This window comes from Nomia melanderi, chromosome 4 (genome assembly GCF_051020985.1).
Source record: "Nomia melanderi isolate GNS246 chromosome 4, iyNomMela1, whole genome shotgun sequence".
In the NCBI taxonomy this organism is placed as follows: Eukaryota; Metazoa; Arthropoda; class Insecta; order Hymenoptera; family Halictidae; genus Nomia; species Nomia melanderi.
The window spans coordinates 15,793,068-15,818,512 of NC_135002.1; the positions used below are offsets into that span (position 1 = coordinate 15,793,068).

General features: G+C 36.6%; 4 protein-coding genes across 15 annotated transcripts; 2 read left to right on the plus strand and 2 right to left on the minus strand.

Annotated features, from left to right (window-relative positions):
- Positions 1–136: 136 nt before the first annotated feature.
- LOC143174464 (uncharacterized) lies at positions 137–6,513 on the minus strand. The gene is made up of 3 exons (XM_076366990.1): positions 5,416–6,513; positions 5,050–5,285; positions 137–4,965 (listed from the first exon to the last, which is right to left on the minus strand). The coding sequence occupies exons 1-3, from the start codon at positions 6,511–6,513 to the stop codon at positions 4,158–4,160; spliced, it is 2,142 nt and encodes a 713-aa protein (XP_076223105.1). The 3' UTR covers positions 137–4,157.
- A 2,743-nt stretch (positions 6,514–9,256) lies between these two features.
- On the minus strand, positions 9,257–11,943 carry ncm (pre-mRNA-splicing factor nucampholin). Its single transcript, XM_031972714.2, has 2 exons — positions 11,793–11,943; positions 9,257–11,614 (listed from the first exon to the last, which is right to left on the minus strand). The coding sequence occupies exon 2, from the start codon at positions 11,606–11,608 to the stop codon at positions 9,461–9,463; it is 2,148 nt and encodes a 715-aa protein (XP_031828574.1). The 5' UTR covers positions 11,609–11,614; positions 11,793–11,943; the 3' UTR covers positions 9,257–9,460.
- On the plus strand, positions 9,546–23,857 carry aPKC (protein kinase C iota type). Of its 12 annotated transcripts, none has more exons than XM_076366981.1 (11): positions 12,127–12,231; positions 12,509–12,614; positions 13,186–13,269; positions 13,666–13,883; positions 19,373–19,423; positions 20,828–20,913; positions 21,719–21,998; positions 22,221–22,673; positions 22,954–23,426; positions 23,507–23,622; positions 23,706–23,857. In XM_076366981.1, the coding sequence occupies exons 3-11, from the start codon at positions 13,214–13,216 to the stop codon at positions 23,791–23,793; spliced, it is 1,821 nt and encodes a 606-aa protein (XP_076223096.1). In that variant the 5' UTR covers positions 12,127–12,231; positions 12,509–12,614; positions 13,186–13,213; the 3' UTR covers positions 23,794–23,857. The 12 variants fall into 12 exon arrangements, with proteins under 12 accessions (XP_076223099.1, XP_076223097.1, XP_076223096.1 ...); XM_076366979.1 differs by lacking the exon at positions 12,127–12,231 and adding an exon at positions 12,848–12,912 and having other exon boundaries at positions 12,610–12,757; XM_076366984.1 differs by lacking the exons at positions 12,127–12,231; positions 12,509–12,614 and adding an exon at positions 9,546–9,696.
- On the plus strand, positions 23,857–25,088 carry LOC143174465 (uncharacterized). The gene has a single exon (XM_076366995.1). It carries the CDS (start codon positions 23,857–23,859, stop codon positions 24,196–24,198), a length of 342 nt encoding a protein of 113 aa, XP_076223110.1. The 3' UTR covers positions 24,199–25,088.
- Positions 25,089–25,445: the final 357 nt, after the last annotated feature.

Sequence of the window (25,445 nt, forward strand, 5' to 3'; positions counted from 1 at the left end):
TATTCAATAAATGTAACACTGTATAGTCAAATTTTATAATTTATGTATAAGTGAAATGTATGAAACTGTGTCGCGCTTTTATTCAGCGAAAGTAAGACATTTGCGAGAAAGAAAAATAAAAAGTATGTCACATATGTACAATATATAAACAACATTTTTTTTTTAAATATACACTAATGTCTAAAATTGATACAATAATATGGTAAAATCTTATTTAATCGAAATGTCGTTTATTATCTCAATTAATATAAATGACGATAATAGCCTTATCTATAACAGTTTCCGTCATATACATTTAACAATGAGTATTTTTTTGGAAAATAATTATATGTACATTTACTCTACAATTATACCAAAGATCAATCAGATCGCTACTGGAACTACTTAATATCCATTGTTATATATATCGATCCATAAATAATATGGAATTCGTCGTTCGAATATAAATATTCGATCTTTACAAAATTCAGGATAACGTTCAAGCGATTAGAAAATGGTTTATTATTAAATTGTTCTAAACCGCTCCTTTGTTTATTGTTAGAGAATATTCAAAAGTTCAACGCTATATAAGTACGTTATTAGGGACATGGTCTTACAGGTTTTTGAAACTCTAGTGGTAAAATATTTTCGAAATTCTTATAACTAGAATTTAGAATACCGGAGAAGTTGTCCCATATATCCTTTTCTTTCTTGTTTTTTTTTTGTAAAACATACAAAGTTCAAATGAAAGGTTAAATTTTGTACTTTCATATTGCACTTGTTTTATATATTTAATGACACGCTTTATTCCTTAAAAATATTTCTATGTTTATTATGAAACACTTGTATTCTAAATCTATTATGCCTTTAATTGTAGGATAAATGTGTTTATGATTAAGAAAATAAACTATTGACAGTGTACTTGAGAGGATATTAAACCGACTCTCTAGACACATTTGACTAATCAAAATATACGGTACCACATCCCCGATAAATTGTTTATTATTCATCTCTTCGCTGAATTAAATTTACGATAACTGAAACAAAAATCTCGAACTCGTATTCGAAAGAATTCCTACTACTTAACAACTATAACGAGACCAATAGATACCCTAATTATTCATACATAAATTCATACACGAAGCAACAGCATTGAAATCACCCAATTATATGAAACCATTTGCATCGAACGATCCTTTATTGAGTAATAAACTACTTATTTTTCATTCAATAGTTTATTTTCTTGAATTTCGATCTATGAACGCGATAGAGAAAACAAGACCTCGAAACTCGTTCGATTAGTATTTCATACTTCTACTTGCAACACGAACAAAGAAACCTATTATAGCCTACTACTCGAAATGAAAATCGAACGAGTTCTTAAATATTAATATGTTAATTATACGCATATCGAATGCGCTTCAAATATGAAATGTACATTCATAATAACGAATGCAATAGTTACATTAGCTACTGCTCACAACTCTTTTTTTCTTTTCTCAAAGTTAAATAAATATATTATAACAATAACGATTTCTTCTTATTTATGAAACACTCGGTAATATTGTTTTTATGAATCATTTTAATCAAGTAAAAGCCAATTAGCAAATTGTTATTTATTCGAACGAACGAAATCCACATCAAGACGTCGCGTATCGTGACATATGTTAATAAAATCAGACGTCGCATATTATGTATTTATTTGTAATTTCCCATTTTAACTTAATACATCACCCATTCAAAATTAAGATACATCTTTAGTCATGGCAGTTACATGATTCATTGAAACTTCATATGCAGATCTCAAATATATTGAAAAACCGAGTTTTATGCAATTCATATATGTTACTATTTTACGACATATTCTAGATATCTATGATAAACTGAGAGTGTATGAAAATCATAAATTATTACATTCTTAACCGTAGGTGGGATGCTTATAATATTACAACATTATGATGTAACGTATATATGTCATATGTATTGACCAAATGTTATATGAAGTATAATAGTGAATGCATTTATCCTATATAATCCATTATATCATACACCTTCAATTTCCTTTTCTAACAGATTGCTTTGAAAATTTATCATTCACTTTTATTCAAAAAGCTAGTGTTGCGAGTAATAAAATTGAAAATGGAAACTTCTTATGCCTTGTGCTTTGATGTGATACAAGAATTACTGGCACTCTTGTTACATTAGAAAAATGTATATGATAAGAGATCTTCGAAGCAGTCTCGAAATATATGTGTATGTATGTTTTAAATACACAAATGTATAACTAACTGGTTTCACTATAGTATGTAAATATGTGTAGGATTTATATCATATTTCTAGTATGTATCCAATACAAAAAGCTTTTGAAGCTTATAAAACAACCTTTTCAATATACTTTGAATCTTTTAAATACTTTATGTACTTGGAATTTTTAATTATATTTTCAAAAACAAGATCATGATATCTGAAGTACAATTTATCAAAAATTGCAGTCAAGTAGAAGGAATTCATGTTTAGATTATAGTAATTTCACATATTGCAAGATAAAACAAGTGAAACAATGACAACAAATTTAACAAAATAAAAGAGTACATGATATTACAAAAAAAGAATGGAAGTTAAAAAATGTATGTTTAAGATATATACAAATATATATATTATATATGTATAATATAAATATTTATATATATCTTTATATTTCTGTATTCATGTTGTCTTACTCTTAAACATCTAGTGCGTATCTAGGTATATCTCTAAATCAGTGTTGGTTTATCATAAATATTTCAAAAAATGTATTTTTCCTATTATTGCATGTACACACCATAATAATGAGCAGAAAGAAGAATAGTAGTCAATAAACCATAAAATTGTGCTTATAATTTTGCTCCATAATCCCCTAGAAGTATAAATTACATTATAAAACTTAATTTCCGATCACGTAAAATTATTTTTAATAAATCACATTTAAAATTTCACGACCCACAAGGTTAAATATTTTCCAAATTTTAAATACAACTAAAATGATATGTAGGTACAATGTCTCAAATAAATATTAATACCAAAAAGAATAATAATTCTATGTAACCATTTGTTATAGCAATTTTATATACTACAGTATTTTTGCTAAAAATTAATAATCATTAATAAAATAGTTCTTACTTGTGGATGTTATACAATATTACATAAAGAAAAACAAAAAACTATGCACATCGCGATTCTTTACGTTTTTAATAAAATAACGTTTATCCCTTTCTTAATCCAATTATTCACAATGCAATAAATTTAATTGCAAGAAATTGAAATTAGCTATTTGTTATAAAATAATATAAGAATTATTCAATATACAAAAAATTAGTAATTTTGTATACATAAATTAAATTTTCGCGATTCCCTGTAATATCACTTGTATATTTTTAGAGGTTTAAATAATTAACTTATTTTATTTGCAAATAATCGTCCAAATTGAGTTCATAGCAGAAAATGACATTTCATTTGTTTTTGATACTATAAAGATAAAAACGAAACATAATTAAGGTGTTTGATATTATGGTATAGTATGAACTGCTGAAATACACCTAGATTTATGCTTAGAACATTCCTAATATAACAATATAGCACCTAAAGGTTTTTTGTACTTTAGCAATATTTTGCATGATAATGCTATTAATATAAACATACACCTATGATACTTGAATGTATTTACATTATGCGATCATGACTATAAAAAGTAAATGGAAAGCAATCTAATCTCTTATTTTCTGATCACCATTTAATTGTTCAATTAAATGTATGATCATAAAAATCTTTGTGGTGTGCATATTTAATATGCATGAAAAACTTATTTAATGATCGTTTAAGTATAACTATTAAATGGCATGGTAAATTCTGGTTAACTTATGTTGCTCTTCCATATATTACAATATCTACAGTCGATTTTAATTAAAAATCGATACAATAAAATATGATTACAATAAAAATTTCAAATTAAATGTTACAATGTTGAAGGCTTTCTATGTATCACATAAACCTAAACAGTTTTTTATTCATTTAGAATTTTATCATTATTAGTAGAGCTAATACTAAATTTAATGCACGCCTATCTGGCCAAAAGATAAGCGATGCAAAAAATTGCTGAGCAGTTTTGTATTAAATAATTTAAAAAACACTAATCATTGATTTTATTCTTTACTAACTGCTAGAACAACAGGTTCAGACTCTTTATTATTTGAAGGTATTACAGCTTCCGTTTCTTCACTATCTTCTGTACTGTCTGCTGCACTTGCATTTGCTGGTTCCTCCTTTTTATCACCACTGTTAGATGATTGTAGTTGCTGTTGCATTTGCAATTGATTGCGCAATCGAGATATTTCGCGTGCATCCGAACGTCGATGACGTCGTAACTGTGCATTCTCTGAAACTATACGTCGTGCTAGTTCCAGGACATCTTGCGGTACTTCTAAAGCTAATAATCTATCTTCTAAATCTATTGCTGTTGTTCCTTCTGAATCAGAATCGCTTTCCAGTGCAGAAGTACCAATCTCAGCTGAAGGTGGTTCTATGTTTACTGTAGAAGATGTTACCGCAGTACTACTCTCTTCCTCTTCACCAACTTCATTCTTAGTTTTCTGTGGCAATTCTTTCTGATTGCTTTCAGGTGTGTATGATGGGAATACAGAATAAGTGCCAACACTAGATCCAGAACTAAGAGAAGTTTTTTCAAGTTTCACACTGTCCGATGGAGGCTCTTTTTTTTCATTAGGGCTTGATAAATGATGATTATAACGTTTATGTTCGTGATGATGTCGACGCTGATGATGAGCAGAAGGTGGAAGTACTACAGGCACTGATGGTGCAGGTATAGGTGCTAAGGCTACATTTGGTTGAAAATGTGGTTCAAAACGTTTACATTCAGAAAGAGGAACCACATGTTCTGGATGTTGCAGTACAGGTGGACCTCGACTTAAATATGCAGGCACCAGCGATGAACTGTTCACAGAGAGAATCGTATTTATTGTAAAACTTATTATTTTCTTATTTTAAATTCTTTATTATGTTCAATACTATCCTTACCTATCTTTGTGCTTGCAAGTACTTGTGGTATTCCAAGGTCTAAAAGCTGATGCTCCTCTAGCCGCTAATTCAAAAACTGCCCATTGCATTTGTAAATATGGATCAGTTGCATTAGCTACCTGAGATACAGGATGATATAAGCCTAAGCCACTTCCATTATATATTCCTGGACACTCATCCCTTGCTACAACATCTCTTCTAATTCGTTTAGTCCATTTTTCTGAATCATGACGAAACTGGAAAAGGATTCTTTATTTTCCTTCTCTATTTGTGTTTCAATATAGAATTAATATTAATTAAATTGTAAAATTAAAAGATTTTATCAAATATAAATACTCTAAAGAAATAATACATGAAGTATAATACCTCTGATTTTCGTTTGGAACCCAGTATTAGATGTTTTTCTTTTAATTCTCGAAATACGTTGAGTGATTTATTATAATTTTCTTGTTCCCGTGAAAGTAACAGATATGATCTCCAGTTTGCAGAATCAAAGCCCCAATGACAAGTACGATTTTCAAGAGATCTATGGGCATGTCTAACAAAACATTGAGGTGAAAATTGGCAGCCACATTCAATGCATTCTATACATACTGAATCATCAGATTCAAATAAACTTGCATCAAAAATGCCTTTACATTTCCCAAAGCACTCATGATACACTTTAAATTTGACAATGGCTTCTTTGTCGCTATCAATTTTATTAGACACTTTCTTTTCAGTATTATCTTCGTTTTGACCAACTTTAGATGGGTCGCACGATTCTGTCCTTAAGAGCAAAGCACTGACAAGCCTTTCGGCATCTGTTTGTGTAATAAGGCCACAGGAAGGAGCATTGCGCGGCAGAATTCCTGAATGTTTTAGTTCTTCTAACTGATCTCTCGTACATCGTGAGCAATAAATTTGCAATTCATCGCAAACTTGATTAATCTGTTGAAGGGAGAAATCTTGCAGCACTGTATTTAAAATCTGTGGTAAACATAACCTCCTTTCACCTCCTACCACAAAACAGGATATCCTTTCACCCTCTAAAACTGTTTCGCATCTCTCAGAACAACTTTGGTCGGGAGCGGTTAAAATTGGGATTTGAAATTCCAATTCCCTCTTCTCACAAACATTTTTCGACCGCTCCAATTGAGGATCTTCATCGGAGTCTTCAAGCGGTTGATCCGTCCTGCGAACTTTACACGGCACAAGAGGTGTGACCGACAGATTATTATCTTTTTCAATATCTTTCGTAGAGACCTGTTCTGATGCTGAATCAATGACACAATTACTCGATCGGCTCGAAGGGGAGTAACAAGGTGCCTGATCTTGTAATAGGCTCTTGCAGTCCATACCAAGCAGGGCCGAGCTCGGACCCTGTAAGCTTTTCACAGCGGATAGCTGATATGTCTTTAAGACGGTTTTTAATTGCGGACTATACGATTGACTGTTTGTATTGCCAGGCAATAGCGTCTCCATTATTCGTTTCGTGCGTGAAAATATTCAATAAGACAGCGAGCTCGTTCGTTGCATGAAATCTTCGAGACAGCCCGTGACATACCACGCTTTTTCGTACGAGTCGTAACATAGGCGTATTTACACCTACAATATACAAAACCTACACGCGTTCACTTCGCACTGCTTAATCCAACACTTGTGTCATTTATATAGTCCACATTCACGATCACGGGGGATAAATAGCATTAGCAAGCAACCATACGATGTATTCATTTCAGATGATGCACTGTTACATCCAGTCGCTTCTCCTTTGGCACGCGAGACGAGTACACGCTTAACCCGTTCATATGTCTTTCTCTAAGTCTGTTCCCCTTGCCGTAATATTATGTTCAACACAAAGATGCGACTATCTATTATCCACAGTCTATTGTCCATCGCAACGTCGCTTCCATGCACATGATAATTTGTACTTGCAGAACGAGTGTGTATACAGATGTATTTAAAAAAGACCATATACCCGCCACTGTAAACGAACCTACCACTGTCGAGACTGTTTTATATCCGTTTCGATTTTACATTTATCCACTTTATTTGCTCGCGAATCCTTCCTTTTTCTCTTTTTTTATTCGTAATCAGTTCTTCTCTTTTTGCTTCTTGTTGATTTCGCTTGCATATTTTTCCATCTATCGTTTTATTTTAGCGGACGAAATCCCTCTGATTATAAGCGTATCCATTGTTTCGCGATCTTCGTTATCACTGCCGTTGTTTCTATCGTCGCTGCTTTCGATATTATCGTTACTACCGTCGCTACCGTCACTATCATGATCGCCACCGCGACCGCCATTCGACCGCCACCACCGCCGCTGCCGCCACCGCCGCCACCGCCGTCGCCACAGCTATTTCTACCACCACTGTCGCTGCCGCCGCCGTCGTCTTCGTCGTCGTCGTCACCGCCGCTGCCGCCTCCGCCGCCGCCGCCGTCGTCGTCGTAGTCGTCGTCACTGTCACTACCACCCGACACCACCGACACTATCGTCATTCACCGCGACGATGACGAGACAAATAAATAACTAATTATACTATTTATTAAAGTAATCATGAAACCGATGACATGTTCGACCAACGAACATTATGAATGGCATTGTCAGACAATGGATTGACTTAACACATCGCGACGAACTGACGTATCGATCGCGCACGACGAACTCGGAAAGGAAGAACCGCTCGGAAAGATACGCATATTTTTGATCGTGCCGCACCGCTGTCAGCCAAAGGCAACGCCGACCCGAGCGAATTATCCACGGCTCGATCATCCAACGTTAATACGTGATATTAACACACAACCAAAACACTAATGCGTTCTTATGGCAAAGAGACGTTTTGTCGATTGCATGCATGTATTCTCTTTCCCTCCCTCCCTCCCGCCCCCTTCCTCTCACCCTCCTCCAGTGTCTTTTTTCTGGTACAAATACTCCACCTTGCTTTTTTTCGCACGCACACATACACACGCGCGCACGCACACGTACACTTATGATAGTACGGGTATGTAAACACAATGAGATAACACAAGGTCCTTAAAGGGGCCGCGTATCATTGTATACTTTTGGAAACGCGCGGAGCATCACATTCTTAATTGCAGGCGATTTTCTGTACGCGTGTGTACACATGGAACCGCCTTTCCCGTTCATGTCTCTGGCTCGGTTGGCAGAGAACTGCCGCGAGTTTTACGCGTCTTCGATTTCTTTCACGGGTATCACGTCGTCGATCGAAGTTCACTATACCCGTTTTTAACACCGTAACGTCCACTGAGCCAACATTACGCCTGGCCTCCTACCGTGCTTCTCTGTCTACTACTTTAGCAGCTTTTGTCTCTATCGTATTCTCGTATCTATTAAACCAGTGTGGCGACACGCACACACTCGTGCGTACGTGTACATGCACGTTACAGATCTCGCGTAACCACGCTCGCTTCCGAAAGATGTAGGAATGGTTGAGTCTGCGTATCTACGGATCATGGCATAGTGTCGGTCCGGTCAGCGACGACAGCACTGCTGGTGGTGGTGGTGGTGGCAACGGCTGACATGAATACAATATTTTCTCACTATAAGTTCGATTTGTCCTTCACGCTGTAAGCTCGTTGCCGTCCCTACCAGTTCAGCTTGGGCCTATAGGCAGCCTCAGACCGTTTCTCTTGTGCTTTCGTTTTCTCTCGCTCTTGTGCGTTGGAAAACAAAAACGAACCGCCACTGGCGGCTACCTCTTTATAAGCTCGTCACCGGTAACGAACCGCAAGTTTATAACGAAGGAAATACTGTACTTAATCACGTGATCTCCCCGTCAAAACAGCCTACATTCTCTACACCCACATTGACAGAAGCGCACCTATTCCACGTTCATTGCCAGGGCAAGGGATTCGCATCATACATGTCGGGCTGTTGTTGAGACGGTGACATTTATTTGAATTTTCTCTGAAGAAAGTGAAGTTTTTTCTTTTCCTTTTTTTTAGCATTATCTGAAAAGTGTTATTTTAATCGTCTTGTCTGAAGATATCTTAACATCTTACAGACTTACTCAGGTATTAATTCATAAATTTACACGTAATTACGATATCACGGTTATTTTGATATGCCTTATCAAAAATGATAACTGAAAGCAAAGCAAGCTGTTAAATAATTTTTCCCATTTTTTTACTTTCGCTTTTTAATATGGTTCGTTTTGGTAATGCGGATTAAATATATGGAATAATAATCAAACACATAGACAATTGTTACTGATGAAAATATATTTATTAAAAATTAGCAATATTCTAAGAATTTTAAGTTCCTATAAATAATGTGTATACATTTGTATCACAAAGTGTACAAATGTTTTAATTTACAATATGCTGGTATACATGTTTTTGAAATGTATTATTCAAAAAAGAATAATATCAATAAAGAATGAAAAACAAAATTGTTGTACGCATATTTTACTTAGGCTTTTTTATTTTTTTCTTATCTTTTTTCTTATGTTTCTTCTTCATTTCTCTTGCAGTCTGTTTTTTCCTTTTGTCTTTCTTCGTTCTTTTCTTTCTTTTAATCACTTCTTCTTCTGAGGAAAAATCAGAATCATCTGAACTTGAACTACTGGATGAAGAAGATGAAGACGACGATGAAGACGATGTACTTGAACTGGAAGGAGAGGATTCATTGGATGCACTTTCAGGTTTTTGTTCTATTACAGGCACTACTGCTGGCTTTGGATGTGCTTTTAAATGTTCCCTCAAATCATCTGTAAGTCCTCCCAAACCAATTGATGTAAAGAAATTTATAGCAAATCGTGTATTTTTTGGATCATCTCTGGGGAATAGTCCTTCGAATGCTTCCTGTAATGTGACATCTTTAACTCGTTGATTAAGTTTAGATAGTCCCATATATTCTGAAAGTTCTTGAAATAAAATTTTGATAAATATTCTGTTAGAACTTGTTGTGTCATCTTCTGTCAATTTTATACAAGATAATACCTCCCATGAAATAGAGTCAGTGAACAATAAATGAGCAAAAAATTTCGATACATTACGTAATTTATTTGTATCTAAACGGTGTATTGTATGATACGAATCCCGAAAAATTTGTTCAAATGGTGTAACATACATCTTATTAATAGCACAAAATCGACCTGCTAATAGTCCAAAAAATTTCTCGTATGTTCTCATTTCTGCACAGCAATCTAGGAACATATGACAAAGTTCTGTTTCCTGTCCAGGTTTTAATTGCATCTTCATTAACTTATGTGCACATTCTTCGAAGTCAAGCGACGAATGAATGGTTAAATATATTGTTCTTCTAAGAGCTGTTAAATTTGTTTCAGTATTATCTACAATTACATCTTCTTTTCCTTCCATTACAGCAGTGCTGCTATCTTCATCTGAACTTTCTTCTTCGTCATCTTCTTCACTTTCTGATCCACTAACATCTGAACCTAATATTTCTTTACTTAATTGTTTATATTTATCTTCATTATTGACATATTCTGCATCAAATTTGAAAACATTTAATATGTCCTGAGAATCAGTTGCTTCATCTAATGTTACTAGATGAGTAAACTGATTTTCCTCTTCAACAAGATCAAGTTCATCTGGAACTGCTTCATGATCTTTAAATCCATCTTTTCGAACTTGAAACATAACTTCAATCATGTACTGAACTCTTTTATCTAATTGACCTTCATGTAATATGTTTCTTAACATTTCAAATATAGCTTCAATACCCTTTCTAGAAACTTCAGTCAATTTCATACCACATTCTTTTAAAAATGCAATGGCTACTTCAATGGAATCATCTGTCGGTGTTTCTACTAATAATGTCAATATTTCTAAAGCTAATATTTCATGAGCTACTCTTTGATTTACTAAATGTGCTATAAATGTTCCAGCAGAAATACAAAGAGGTTTATCATTTCTTCGAAAACCACGTTTAAACTGTATTACAAGACGTTTTAAAATTAATTCTCCAATATTAGGAAATTTAGAATTAATGATTGCAGTAAGAGCAGCATAAACAGCAGTAAAGGTTGGGGACGCTGCTTGTGCTTGAATTATAGATCGAGCGAGCAAACCTCTACCTCTAACAATGTTTTCTTTTAAAAGTTCTCGAGTTATAAGTCCTATATTACTAACATTAACTTTATTAATATGACCATGAATGGATTTCTTTAAGGCTTCCCATGCGATGCGTTGGTATGCAGCACCTGATTTATCCGTGATTTCTGCTTGCATCATGCGTAATTTTGCAGGTGGAATATATGCACCGCCAGTTCTTGATGTTAATAAATCAACTGTGCGGTTTTGTCTCTCGGTTACCTCAGAAGAAGCACTCTTTCCTTGTCTTTTCTCCATGTTTTTATCTGATCCTTTATCTTTTTCTTCTTTCCTTTTATTTTCTTTTTCATGATCTCTTGATCCTTTTACATCACGTCGTCTATGTGATCGTTCCTCTGTGTATGATTCTTCATAATCATATTTTCTTTTGTGATCATCGTATCTCCTACTGTTTCTATCATTGTGGTAATGACGATCTCGTGAACGATGCCTTCGATCGTAATCATCCCTATCACTTTTAGAATGTGATCTTTTCATTTTGTACTAAAATTGAAAAACAGAAATTTCAAATTTGTGTTAAGAATTAACTACAATAAAAATACTGTGTTTCTATTAATACGTATTTTCTAACCTCTACTTTGCTTAAAAATGTTATGCGAACTTGAATTTTTATTAATAAATATTAATTTTACGTAACAAGAAGTGAAATAATATTGCTTACCTTATTTGTTGAATATGTTAATATCCAACGAAAATGTTTGCTTAATTTCCAATATAAAATAACCTTAAATTGTTAATCATAACTGGTTATCTTGGATACTAAAGACTTAGCTGTAAAAATTAATGTTTAAAGTTTGAAATTTCACTACTTATTATTAGGTATTGAATCCAATGAATTACAAATATCGTATAAACTGTTTAACTACATAAAACAGAAGTGACATTTATAGTTGTACGTCGTATAGAAGCACGTTCAAGACGATAAGAATTCATGAACGTAACTAAGAACAGTGTTAATATACACTGTTATACTTAATAATTATGTAGTACACATCATTTATTGATGGTGGATATTATTAACTTATAAAATTGTACATTTTAATTTATATTTAATTAAACAAGAGTGTGGAGTACAAATTACAATGAGGTACAAGTAGAAGGTAAATTTCCAAATTTCAATTTATTTAAGTAAACTTTTATTACAGTGATCAAATATACTTTGCAAAAATAATTCTGAATAGACAGACTTTCATTACAATTAACTTAAATTTAAATCCGCATTAATATTGTATCCGAAACTACATAGGGACAATCATGTTATTGTGGATAACATATAAGAAATAATGATTTCGATACTTATTTAATTCAATGTTTATTTTTTATATTTTAGTTGTATGAATTAGTTAGTATAACAGTAATTTAGTTTAATTTCTTCAGTATTTCATTCGGAAATAATACGTATGCGTCATACTATGTCAAATATCTAATGAAGATATGTGCCTAATAAACATGGCGACTGCCAAGTGACAACGCGTTTTGCTGTGTTAAGTACTTTTCAATTTTGTTTATTATATACCTATTTCGAATTAATAGTTTTAAAACGACGATAAGTTATTCTACTAAAGACATATGCCAAGAGTATTTTATCTAGCTTAACAGTTAGATCACTTTTGACAAAAAATCGTGGTGAGTCAGAAATCACATACATGTAACAAAATTGAGATAGTTATAAACTAAGGTAGTTTCAAGTTTAATGATTATTTATAATTCTTTTAGTTTTGACAAATTACTGAATTAAAGAGTGTCAACTTGTTTAATTTATTGTCGATACAGTGTAACAGGTATTACAGAATTTTTTTCTTAAATAAAGAAATCTAAATTTATGTTAATCATAACAACTTCGTTATTAATTACGTTTTATTTAACAAAACTTCAAAATTCTATTAGCTTATTATAAACTGTACTCTTGTATCATGTTCTTTATTAAAATAAAAAATTCTAATTGTAAAAGTTCTGTGATCTTTTACTAATACTTTTTTGTATAATATAAATATTATAATTTCATAAATAAAAATATAATTTTATAATAATTTTAAATTATTCTTATATTTTAGAAAGAAGAGGTCAATACACATTTTAAAAATGCCTACACAAACGACAGAGAATGACGATATTCGAGTGAAAATTGTTTATAATGGGTAATATACAATTTCTTTGTAATAATATGTATTTTTATGGAAATAATAATGAAAGGAACAGAAATAATAAAGTTAAGAAACAAAATATTGATCTTCATATATTACCTGCATAAATATATCATTTTCAATATATAATGATCTATGATTTTTCATAAGTTGGAATTTATTTAACTTAACAATGTAAACCAAATTTATACTATTAATATATTATTTGGACTTTAATGTAATTTATCATTTTTTGATGTGTACAAGATTCCTTCAAAGAAATATTAAAATGTACCTACATAACATATAATGTAGATATATTCTTTATAATTTTCAATTTGTTTGTTTACTTATAAGATAAGAACAATTTTTAATTAATAAAAGAAATCATAATTGTTTATTTTGCACTAGGGAAGTGCAGATTACATACATTACTCCTGGAATTTCGGTAGATACATTGCGAGAGGAAATGCGTACAATATGTGGATTTGGTGCAGCAGGTCAAGATCAATTTACAATGAAGTGGGTTGACGAGGAGGGGGATCCATGCAGAATTGCTTCTCAACAAGAACTAGATGAAGCAATGCGTCTTTATGAACTGGAGAAGGACACTGAGATAACTATACATGGTAAGTAGTAATATTTCCTAACAGTTTATTTGTATTCCATGTACATTATTTGTATTCGTTAGCTATTTCGTGGTAATATTTATTCAATCCTTACTATTTAATAAAGCTTTTACTTTATTCTGAACATATTACAATCTTGGACAAGTTTGTTATTTTAATTCACAATTTAATTATTACTATTATAAAAGTATGAATAATTATTGAAAGTAAGATAATCGTATTTAAATACAATTAATTAAGTGTCATTTAATATGCAATCAATTTGTTTGTTCTATTATCCTTACTTCAACACATATCCACTTTATTTACGTGTTCGAGACCCTTTAATATTCAATATATTATTACTCATTTCATTTGTAATAGTTACATAATGTTACTAATTACAATCCTTTCATTTTACCCTTTAACAATAAATCAAGTTAAACAAGAGCATTAAATAATTCAGATATAATGTATAAAGATCATTTCATCAATCATCCTAACATGGCTTATCGCGACATAAACTATCCAGTAATTAAGTAATTGCAACTCGAGCAACTGCATCCGATTCACGATGCACAGTCGTCGATAACTATTAAAAATTAAACGCGTCCTCTAACTAGTCGTCCCATTTGCGCGTGACAGCATTCGAGGACAGCGATTACATGGAGTTTAACAAACTCCATCAGAAAAGAAGGCAAACACGCGAGTAGAAAATAATAAAAGAGACTCTTAAAACCAAGAAGGAAAAGAGCCGAGGGTCGGAAGGCACAAGAACGTAGTTAAGCAGAATGTACGTGAAGGGGGTGTGAGAGATTACGAGAGGAAGGGTTGAAGTAGGGTAGGGGAAAGAAGGAACGTTAACACAGAAAGGGGATAACGGATGAAAATATCGAAGAAGAAGAATTGGAGCGAACAGGGGTGAGCCACGGGGTGTGGGAGGAGCGGAGGCGGAAGCGGTACGTGGGGTGGGGATGTATGTAAGTAGAGAAAAAGACAGGAAGTAGCGAAACGGGGAAACGGAAAGGAAAACGAGTTAGTCGGTTCGTTAAAGCGAAAACAGTTCTGTTTTCGGCGTGACTTTATCCCAGCGTTTGCGCATTTCGTTGAGTAAAATTGGTCGGGCGGTGGCGGCAGCAGTCAATGAATACCGCGGTGGTAGTCGATATTCTTACGCGGACAGATTACCTGGCGCGTTTCCTCGTGGAAATCCGCCGGAGAGGCAGTTAAGGGAGGCGAGAACGCGCGCGCGGTCGTTCGGGTCCCAGCCGGAGATCTCGGCTCTTCGGGGAAAGGAAAAAGGGTGGGATCGTGGAAGGGTCGAAGGCGGTTGATCATTCTCCGAGGTGTCCGGCCCGCGGTCAGGTAACGGAGTTAGCTTGAAGAGCACCCTCACGCGCGCGCGAGCGAGCGGTCAGGCCTAGGGATCGTTTCCAGCGAGTCCTCGGGAACTCGTGTCAAGAGGTTGTGACGGTGTATCTTTAACAATCGCTGTTGTCACTGGAGAGGTTGCAAAAGTGGCGATAAACCAGCATCGATCGCGCTGACTCGTCGCATTCTCAGCCGGGCTCCTGCAAGAGGTCGGCCGTACGGTAGAGGAGACGAGGACAGAGGAGTACGGGGCGAAAGAAGGAGAGGAAGGGAAAGACAACGGACCAGAAAGAGAGGGACCGAGAGAGCGTGCGCACGTACTGCTGGGAAGGAAAGTAGGGAAAACCGTTTGGGGGTGGGAGTTAGAGGGTGATACTGAGCAAAAGACGGGGGCCAGTGGTGTACGGTTGTTGGCGGACGATATCAGACAACCGGGATAGAGGAAGTTTGCGGAGAGATAAATAACGGGGTAAATTCGTCGACGAAATGGCGTGGGGTTATTGGAGCGCAACGTCAGTCAGCGATAGAGGTCGGTCACCCCGCCGTGAGAAGGATAAACAACAATCTCAGGGGTTGCATCAGCAACAACAGCAACAGCAACAGTTTCATCAGGGCGAGACGGGGATTACGGGGTTGTACGGTGTACAGCAAGTACAGGGCGAGCTCGGTGTCGGTACCTCTTCCGGGCCCGGCGGTGCTGGTGCCGCAGTGGAGGAACCACCCTGCAGTATGATGATACAGGGTGGTTCCTTCTATTCTTATTCCGCGGCACTGGCTGCTGCGACAGCAGCTGCCGCTAGTCGAAAAATTCCGGCCGCCGTCGAGGGCCCATCCACCTCATCCACCGGGATTCAAGTTCTACCGCGTGAACGGCCGATTAAGTCAAGCACCAGCACGTATCCACCCTCGCCCAGCAGTGATTCCGCCGAATATGAGCAACCGATCGTGGGAATCCGGAGCGAGTGCTCGCCCAATAACAGTCCCCGTGACGATATATTCGTGCAACCCGGCTCATCCAGCTCCAGGATGAAGCTGCTCTGCGAGAAAGGTGTCGACGACACCTCGGAGGTAGATCTCGATGACGTGATCGCCACGGAGATGATGTACGCGACCAGCAATCGAGCCATAGGGACTAATACGTGTCGTGTACACGGGCCATGTAGTCAACCACCGGATCCCGCATCTTCGCTGATCGACGATACCACCGGATCCTCGCAATTTTGGTTCAACGACATCACCTGGGGTAGGTTCTCGGTACCCTTTCCCCTGTGCTTCATTAACCTGGTCGATTGATTCGTAACGAAGCGCGCGGTGCATCGACCGCCCTGCGTTCCCTTCCGTTCGCGGCATTTGTTTCCGTTAATATCTCGGTACGCTGTACGTCGCTTGTCGTCGGCTGTAAACTGGCACGGTTTACCTAGCCGAATAAACGTAATCTCGATCTAAAGCCGACGGCTTGGATGGAATTGCAAAATATTGATCGCGAAGAATAGTGTGTGTTTTCGAGATGGTGTGCTAACATGTGCGCTTATCTAATCATCTCTGGCTGCCCCATATTTTATGGTTTCAGAGCGATTCGTGCTGTTCACGAGTATCGTTCCGTTTCGAACTGAACCGATTCCAAACGTTGACACGCTTTTGTATCCGAAAGTTTGTGTTTTTCTTTCCCCATGCTTTCCATGACTTTTTTTACTATTATAACGAGAAACGCGATAGAAATTAGTTGGTTACGATTCCGTGAATATAGTCGAAATTGTTACGGTGATACAGATTTAGTGACATGACCGCGAGATGGGTTTTCTATGGACAAAATTAACGAACAACGGCATAAGAGGTGAAAAAGGAGAGCCGCGCGAAGTGGCACAATAAGCTGCCACCGCACCACGAAATAAGAGTTTTTGTTTGACCCCGTTTGATCATTGCGTTCACTGGATAATGGGCATAATTAACGCTCCACTGTTGTATTCATTCTCTACAAACAATATCTGCAGTGATGCTCGCCGCGGTGAAATCGTTTTGCGAGGTGTTACATGCGGATCGTTTATAAACGTGTACGCTTCTTTCCCCTTAATCGTACTGGGATTTGAGCCTACAGGTATTTCTGTCTGAATAGTTTCTTTTCAAATTTGTTGAAAGGAATGAAAAACTACAAACGGAAAGAAAGTCTACGAACCGAAGAATCACTCGGATAATCAATCGAACGACACGTTGCCTCGTTCAGTCGGACAAAGTATTTTCTAAGCTCCGACGAATTGATTATACCAAAAACTCGGCAATGCCGATAAGATACTCGGTCGTCGAACAGAGCAGGACGGTTCCTTTAATTTCGTGGCGAGCCCCGCCAATAGTTTCGAACGATCGATTATTCGGCCGCGAGTGAAATGTAAAGGCGTAGGTTGAAAACAACGTTGCACCTATCCGTGTATGGTTCTCGCTTCTCGCCGATAAGCGATAACGCGATCGCATCGATTCAATTCAATGTTATTCGTTATCGGGCGGCGTTTAATGAGCATGTCGCTGTGAACAACGGTGACAGTAGAAGATTTTCCTATGTACTAGCGGCGAACTAACTAAGATATGTAAGGAAAAGAGAGAAAGAGAAAAAAGAAACACGATAATACAATCGAAACCGTTATTCGCAAGAAATTCGGTGGACTGTCGTGAGTATTAAACGCGTTTCGCGGTGTGCAGAGGCGTTCCACCTTCGATAGTTGCCGACCATTGTCTATATTGTGCTGACAAGGATACCAAGACGTTATGATAACGTTAGACTTGATACACGATTTCCGTTAGTATTCGGCGATATATATATTTTTTTTCTCTAATATTCGTCATCCATCCCCCGAGAAATTTATATTCAATGTACGCAGATCGACTCGATTGCGTTTCGAATTATGAAGTTTGATCACGTGGAACATGTGAACACGGGCAATATACACGGTACACGGTGGCGGATGTTCGAACAGCGTTCGAAGTATACGATTCCGAGAATGTCTATGAGAAGGGATGAGAAAATTAGTTGTAGCAACACCGCCGAGGAAAAAATTGGAGCCCGGACTAATTATTACCGCCAAGGTGCCCGCTTTGCATGATTGAATATTCATAAGATATTCTTTTCGTGCCTCGAAACCCGAGTTTTCGATCAACCCGAGTGAACTGCTATCAAATTAGATATGCCATTAACCCCTTGACGACGAACGCGTAATGAAAAGACAACTGTGATGTCCGCTGGCACTGTTAGCGACGGGCAGTGGTCGAGTTACATTTTTTTTTGTTCACAGTAATTGAATATAATTAAAATTGTAATTAAATAATATAAGATAAAAACGATTTGTTAAATATTTCTCGTGTTACATCGCTATAAAACCGAAACAAATACTAAGTTATACAGGCGTCCATCTTTTACTCTTGTCAGCGATGATATACCAAAAAGGCGCTCATGAACTATCGCTGTTAAAGGGTTAGCAAATTATATACAAATGTACAATTTACTTGAACCAATAAAATATAGAAGAAACAATTTATTATAGGATTTGATCCTATAATAGAATATAATATTATATTTTATAACACACGAATATTTGCATATTTATTGGTATTTTATACAAGAATATTTATGTATACTGTGTGCATATGCGCAAATTACAAAATAATTACAATTTAATTGCGAAATTGCAATGAGTTCGCGTGTATAACTTAAAACACTGAAAACATGACTATGATCTGTGTGTGTAAGTACTAATTACTAATTACTGCGGTTCGTTGTACGAATCTCCATTTTTTTATAGATTGCATGAAAAAAATCAAGATTAAAAAAAGATTCACTTCAACAATTAAACATCATACTAAATTGAAATAAGATAACAGTGTTTATTTTTATTATAGCATAGATTTTCACAACAGTATCGTGTGTTTCGTTTATAAAAATAGTATGAACATATAAAATCTACAGCTTTACAATTATGATCCAGGTATCGGTCTTGTGTGTGAACGACGAATCGCAAAAGACTGTTCGTCGACATTTCTCAAGAAACAATCTATTTTTCAGTTTTGCTCGAACGAATTCCATCGTTCGACAGCACATTAACACGCCAAAAAAGCGATCCTCGATTTAAGAAAATCGTCCGTTTCTGTTCCAGTTTTTCCTAACGTCCCGCCCGCACCTGGAATGCCCTGTCAAGGAGAAGACAGTGAGTTTTTCGTCGCAATAAATAGTCGCAAGTTCTCTAACACGCATAACGGCATCCGCTCAGCATTCTCCGAACACGAATAATACTAGCCAGCGAGTTATATACGATTAGCGAATAAGTTTTCTTCTGTTTATCATGGGAAGTGTTTTATGAATAGCCTGGCTGATCGATTCACGTGTACGACTACTGCGAGGACTTTGTCTCTGGCGTATCGTTTTTCTCTTTTTCTTTTTTTTTTTTTCGTTTTTTCGTTGATCGACGCTTGTCTCTTTCCTTTTGATGTATTATCGCTGCATCAAGGGATTTCATTCCGATCAATGTCTCATAATGGTTTCGATACATTTCTTTTTTATTCCCGTTTTATTTCATCATGTACGTATGATTCAGCTGAAAGCATCGGTGATGGATCGCGTCCGATGGCGTTCGTCGTTCGATCTTCGGTTCGAATATTCGCGGGTCTGCACGCGAGGGTCGGGATTTTTCTATCCGTGTTTACAAATTTCGCGATTTGATCGTTTCGCCCTTTGTGAAAGATCGCCTGATAGTTTTGACGGGCCACGCTATGGAGAGGCTCAGGCGATACGCAGTTCTGTTGCGGATCTTTCGGTGCGGTATTCCCACGGGTCCGTCCTTGACTTAGAGTATCACGAGAGGCGCGTTCTTCAGATCACCGTCGCGACGAGAGATTGTAATTAGCAGGATCGTCTAGGCATGCAAATTTTCGCGAATGATTTCGGGGCGTGTTACCGTCGCCTTTCGTGCTTGATTCATCGTAGAATAATTCGATAGGAACCGAAGTGTCGCGGTCAGCTAATACAGGATGAGTCACCAAACCCTACCGTCTTGGACTCCTCGTGAACTGTTTATCGTATGAAAAAATGTTGGAAACGAATGTTGTGTGATATCAAAATGTGTACAATATATGAATCAATTTTGTTTTTATTTTGCTCTTTCATTGAGATGCGTTCAATGTTATAAACCTATTAACATTTAGATAAGAGTATCGAACACTAAGTAAACGACTATTCAACAACTAGACATTTTTTAGACGATATTTAATGTAAGCGACTCTAAGAATCTCCGTTTCACTCAAGAATACATGGGTACATTACTAATTTTTTAAAACATACACTTTAACAGCTCTTTTATTTTTCCACGTTACTTCGGAAACTCAAGACGACACTCGTATTTCTACAAAAAAGACTCACGCTCTCTTTGATGCCACACGCAACTTTTGTTTGGAATTGTTTTTTACGTGACAAACAGTGCGCAAGCGATTCAAGTCAGTTGAGTCAGGTGATTCATCTTGTATAATCCAGAACGAAGAAGACCGTGTCCGCGGACATTGAAGACAGGATTATTCCATGTCCGTCTGTGATATTTATGTTTTTTCATTTTCCAAAGGAAGCATCTACAGACGCGGCGCACGTAGATGGAGGAAGCTGTACCGAGTGAATGGTCATATATTTCAGGCGAAACGTTTCAATCGGGTAAGCATCATATTCTCATTCAATTACTAACCTCCACTCGCCTTCTCCACACCTTCTATCTGCTCCCTCTCACCCATCTAACCCTTACCGACCCTCTCCGCCCGCCCACGCTTCTCGCTGCTCTCGAATATAATTTCACACCATCTTTTTCCATTGTGGCACGAAGACGCACACCGCTACCTTGTTACACAACCGACGTTTTCTAGAAGGAATCTTCTTGGGTCTCGGATAGATTTAATTCCTGATAAAAGGAACTTGCTGGCTAGTGGTCCCCGGGAATTATTCTGTGTTTTAACGGGTCCCGGTACCCGACTACAATCTCTTCTTTCACTCCAACCACCGGGGTAATGAGGGCGGTGTAAGTCGATTTCACTCGGACGAGGACGGATAAGAACCAGGAGAATAGGAAGGGTTAATATAGGATGAGGTTTCCAGGGTGTTTGCAGAGGGACAAGGGAGGAAGAGTGTAGCGATAGGGGTTGTTGCGTTTAGATTGAGGGCGATGAAGGAGGGAAGATACTCGGTTAGAGTAGAGAGGAAAAAGAGAGAAAAAGAGGAGAGAAGGAGACGCGTGCAGAAATTCGCGTAGGCGGATTGGGGGTAATTAAAGAAGTAACGGATTAAAAGAGCACCGGGAGAGGAAGAGGAGAAGAAGAGGAAGAAGAGGGTAGAATTAAGACAGTAATTGTAATTAGAGTTATATACGGCTCTCCTTGACTTACACTACTCTCGTTCTGAGGGTTTCGTGAGAATAGCGGCGCCGATTGGTCCCGTATAACTTGCACTCTCTGTTTAACTTTCGCAGCGAGCGTTTTGCGCGTTCTGCCAGGATCGGATTTGGGGACTAGGTCGACAGGGATTCAAGTGCATCCAATGCAAGCTACTGGTCCACAAGAAATGCCACAAGGTGGTGAGGAAGTCGTGCCTCAGCACGCAGCAACAGCAACAAATGCCGAGTACGGAGGCACAAACGATCGACAGAAACGGCGATCAACAACAGCTTGATTCCGTTCAATGCAGTCCAGTTGCTCATCTCGAAGATGAGATCTCAGAGTCGCCCATCATCGAGGAGCATTCACGAAATCGTAAGGGCGTCTTTGATCGTCTTGCGTCGAGGGCGTAGAGTCTGCAAATTTAGTTTTAAACGGACTATATTCAGTTTTGAATGGACTGAATTGTTTCATCTCATTTTCGATGCCTACTAATTTGCCGTTCGTCAATATGGTTTTAACTTTGCACGAGAAGGAGATGGGAGTCTTTAAAGATTTAAAGTGGTCAGGTTATTACAGGATTGTATATGATTGTAGGAACCGGAAGCGAAGAGAGGGAGGAATTGCCGCTGGATACGCTAAACGATGCGGATAACTCGAATGATATGCAGAGGCAATACTCATTAAATGATTTCGAACTGATTAAGGTAATCGGTCGTGGTTCCTACGCTAAAGTTTTGATGGTGGAACTGAAGCGTACAAAGAGGATTTACGCGATGAAAGTGATCAAGAAAGCCTTGGTGACGGACGACGAGGACATCGACTGGGTTCAAACAGAGAAACACGTCTTCGAAACTGCCTCAAATCATCCATTCCTTGTGGGGCTGCACTCATGCTTTCAGACCCCCTCGCGATTATTCTTCGTGATCGAATTTGTACGGGGCGGTGATCTTATGTTCCACATGCAGAGACAACGTCGTCTTCCGGAAGAGCACGCTCGGTTCTACGCAGCTGAAATTAGCCTCGCCTTAAACTTTTTACACGAAAAGGGTAAATATTCGAAAAATAGTATGAATACTGCTTCAAGAATTTTATGACAAATACGCTTTTCCAGACAAATATGAAAGTATCGTGTTAGCAAAATTGACACATCAATGCATTAATTTATACGCAAATTTTATAGAATCGTCATTTTATATGCAACGAGCTGAGATAACTTGTTTATGACTGTACAATGATATATGACTAAATTCAAACAAGAAATTGTTTCTTAATCTCTCATTGCTGCTACAAGAATAGAAATTGATTCATGGTAATTTTTTTCCTACAGGTATAATATACAGAGATTTAAAATTGGATAATGTACTACTCGATCACGAAGGGCACGTTAAATTAACTGACTATGGAATGTGCAAAGAAGGTGTCCGTGAGGGTGACACAACTTCCACATTCTGCGGCACTCCAAATTATATTGCTCCTGAAATATTACAGGGTGATGATTATAGCTTCTCTGTAGATTGGTGGGCACTTGGAGTACTTTTGTACGAAATGCTTGCAGGGCGTAGCCCATTTGATATCGCAGGCGCATCAGAGAATCCCGATCAAAACACCGAAGATTATCTGTTCCAAGTTATTTTAGAGAAAACAATTCGTATACCTAGGTCATTATCAGTAAAAGCGGCTTCTGTTCTTAAAGGTTTCCTTTGCAAAGATCCTACTAAAAGATTAGGTTGCGGTAAAAGGCCAACAGCTTTCCTTGATATCGTCGCTCATCCTTTCTTTAAAGCAATTGATTGGGAAATGGTAATTATTGCAATATATTGAATTCGCACGATGTTAGCGTTAGAACAGTATGATTCTTATATTATTCGTTTCACCTACAGTTGGAACAGAAACAAGTTACACCGCCTTACAAACCACGTTTAGATTCTGATCGTGATTTAGCCAACTTCCCACCAGAATTTACAGATGAACCCGTTCATTTAACGCCAGATGATCCGTAAGTTTATAACTGTAAATTTTTCGTCTAGTATATGTACCTACAAGTATATAATATTACTGATAGATATAAATGTCTTCCAGGAGGGTAATTGACAAGATCGATCAGAGTGAATTCGAAGGCTTTGAATATGTGAACCCGTTACTCATGTCTCTGGAAGACTGCGTGTGACAAGAACCGCTCGTTATTGTGCAACGTCACAATGAACACCAACAGCAATTGCAGCCGTGTTACATGTATGAATTACAAGACAAACTTGCGATGCTTCGTATTGATCCTCTATTGAACATCAGCTCAAGAAATCGAGGTTATCACAACAACGTTTTTTTAATGACGTACTCCGAAGAGAATGAGAACGACAATAATTATAACGAATATCGGTTATCGCCACCTTTTCCATTCCGATACGAAAGTCCGATATGCTCCAGTTCTCTAAGTATCACAGATGTTACTTACGGCTCTAGCAATAACAATGAGATCATTAGTAACTATGGTCAACACAATTACGATGATGAGGAAGATGAAAGTCCAAAGAAAGGACTCTTGAAGCAAATGTTTTGCCTTCCATTAAATTAAGCTAAATAAGGCTTGTTTAATATTACAAGATTGCCTCTAATCAATAGTTAATATAAATTTTGTAGATTGCAAGAGATTTGAAAACCTGTAACAATGTTGAAGTTTACAGAATTCTTGTATTAAGTATTGGAACAAAAAAATACTTAATTTGCGCCACGTATTATATGATCATGTTGACTCTTCTTTCACATGGTGCTGCAGCCAAGCGTATTAAAGGAGGTTTTATATAAAACTGTGCTGTTGGCCGTTTCGTGTTAGAGCAGGTTTCGTAAGCAGATTTAAGAGTTAACTATCATAGCAATACCCATAGTTGAAGAAAACGAAAAAGAAGAAAAACAACAGAGAAAGAAAAGACGATATAGTGTTTATCCGTTGTAGTATAAGAATAAAGAGAAAGGAAAATTTAATACATACAAGCAATTAATACATCATGAAGAAAAGTCTCATGAATATTTTAGAATGATACCACATAATACTTATTACTGTAAGAGAAATATGAAATTTGCAATATAGCACGGATGGGACACTTTCAAAAGTTCATACGCATCCGTACTATAGCAGTACCTTTCTGTGGCTCGGCCGAGAAATCGGAAAAATATCGGAGGCTATCGAATACAACTGAGGTACGTCGGAGCCACGGATAGTAATGTATATAGTACGGATGATGTATAAACAGTTATATCGAATACTATGATGATCGATTCATTAAAAATCGGGACACGAAACGGACACGGCATGGTGTTCTATAAATGGACCTTGATGGGTATTATTTTCAGCTATTTTTAGATGAGAAATTAATTAAAACGGAAAATGTACCTGACTGCTTCGATTAATCTCGTAGATAATATGTTATTCCGTTATGCAGTCGTTCTATTAAATATTTACAAGCATTATACGATTCTATTATATCGCTTGCATGAACGTATTCATTGAAACAATAGCAACAATATATTTCTAACAAACTAATATCTATTTAAGAAGAACACTGTATATTATAGATTAATTACGTTTTAAAAAGAATACAGAAAACGTACGTATATTTCTAAAAGAACTAATTTTTTTCTACATTTCTTTTTCTTTTTTTTTTATACAGACAGTTTGAATCTATAATATATATATATACACTACTAAACACTTGAAAAAAATGTTGATCACGATGTATATTAAAAAGAATCTAATCACATCACAATATAGCGTTACAAATTTTTTCAAATATTTTTGTTCATAAATTACGTGCTTCAAGGACG

Excerpts from the sequence above, each read along its gene's own strand:
- LOC143174464 (XM_076366990.1), bottom strand. The coding sequence starts at position 6,513 with ATGGAGACGCTATTGCCTGGCAATACAAACAGTCAATCGTATAGTCCG. Across the intron at positions 5,286-5,415 it reads GTTCCAAACGAAAATCAGAG|TTTCGTCATGATTCAGAAAA; the intron begins GTATTATACTTC and ends ATCCTTTTCCAG. Across the intron at positions 4,966-5,049 it reads ACTTGCAAGCACAAAGATAG|TTCATCGCTGGTGCCTGCAT; the intron begins GTAAGGATAGTA and ends CTCTGTGAACAG.
- ncm (XM_031972714.2), bottom strand. The coding sequence starts at position 11,608 with ATGAAAAGATCACATTCTAAAAGTGATAGGGATGATTACGATCGAAGG.
- aPKC (XM_076366976.1), top strand. The coding sequence starts at position 15,720 with ATGGCGTGGGGTTATTGGAGCGCAACGTCAGTCAGCGATAGAGGTCGG. Across the intron at positions 22,674-22,953 it reads AAACTTTTTACACGAAAAGG|GTATAATATACAGAGATTTA; the intron begins GTAAATATTCGA and ends TTTTTCCTACAG. Across the intron at positions 23,623-23,705 it reads CATTTAACGCCAGATGATCC|GAGGGTAATTGACAAGATCG; the intron begins GTAAGTTTATAA and ends AATGTCTTCCAG.
- LOC143174465 (XM_076366995.1), top strand. The coding sequence starts at position 23,857 with ATGTATGAATTACAAGACAAACTTGCGATGCTTCGTATTGATCCTCTA.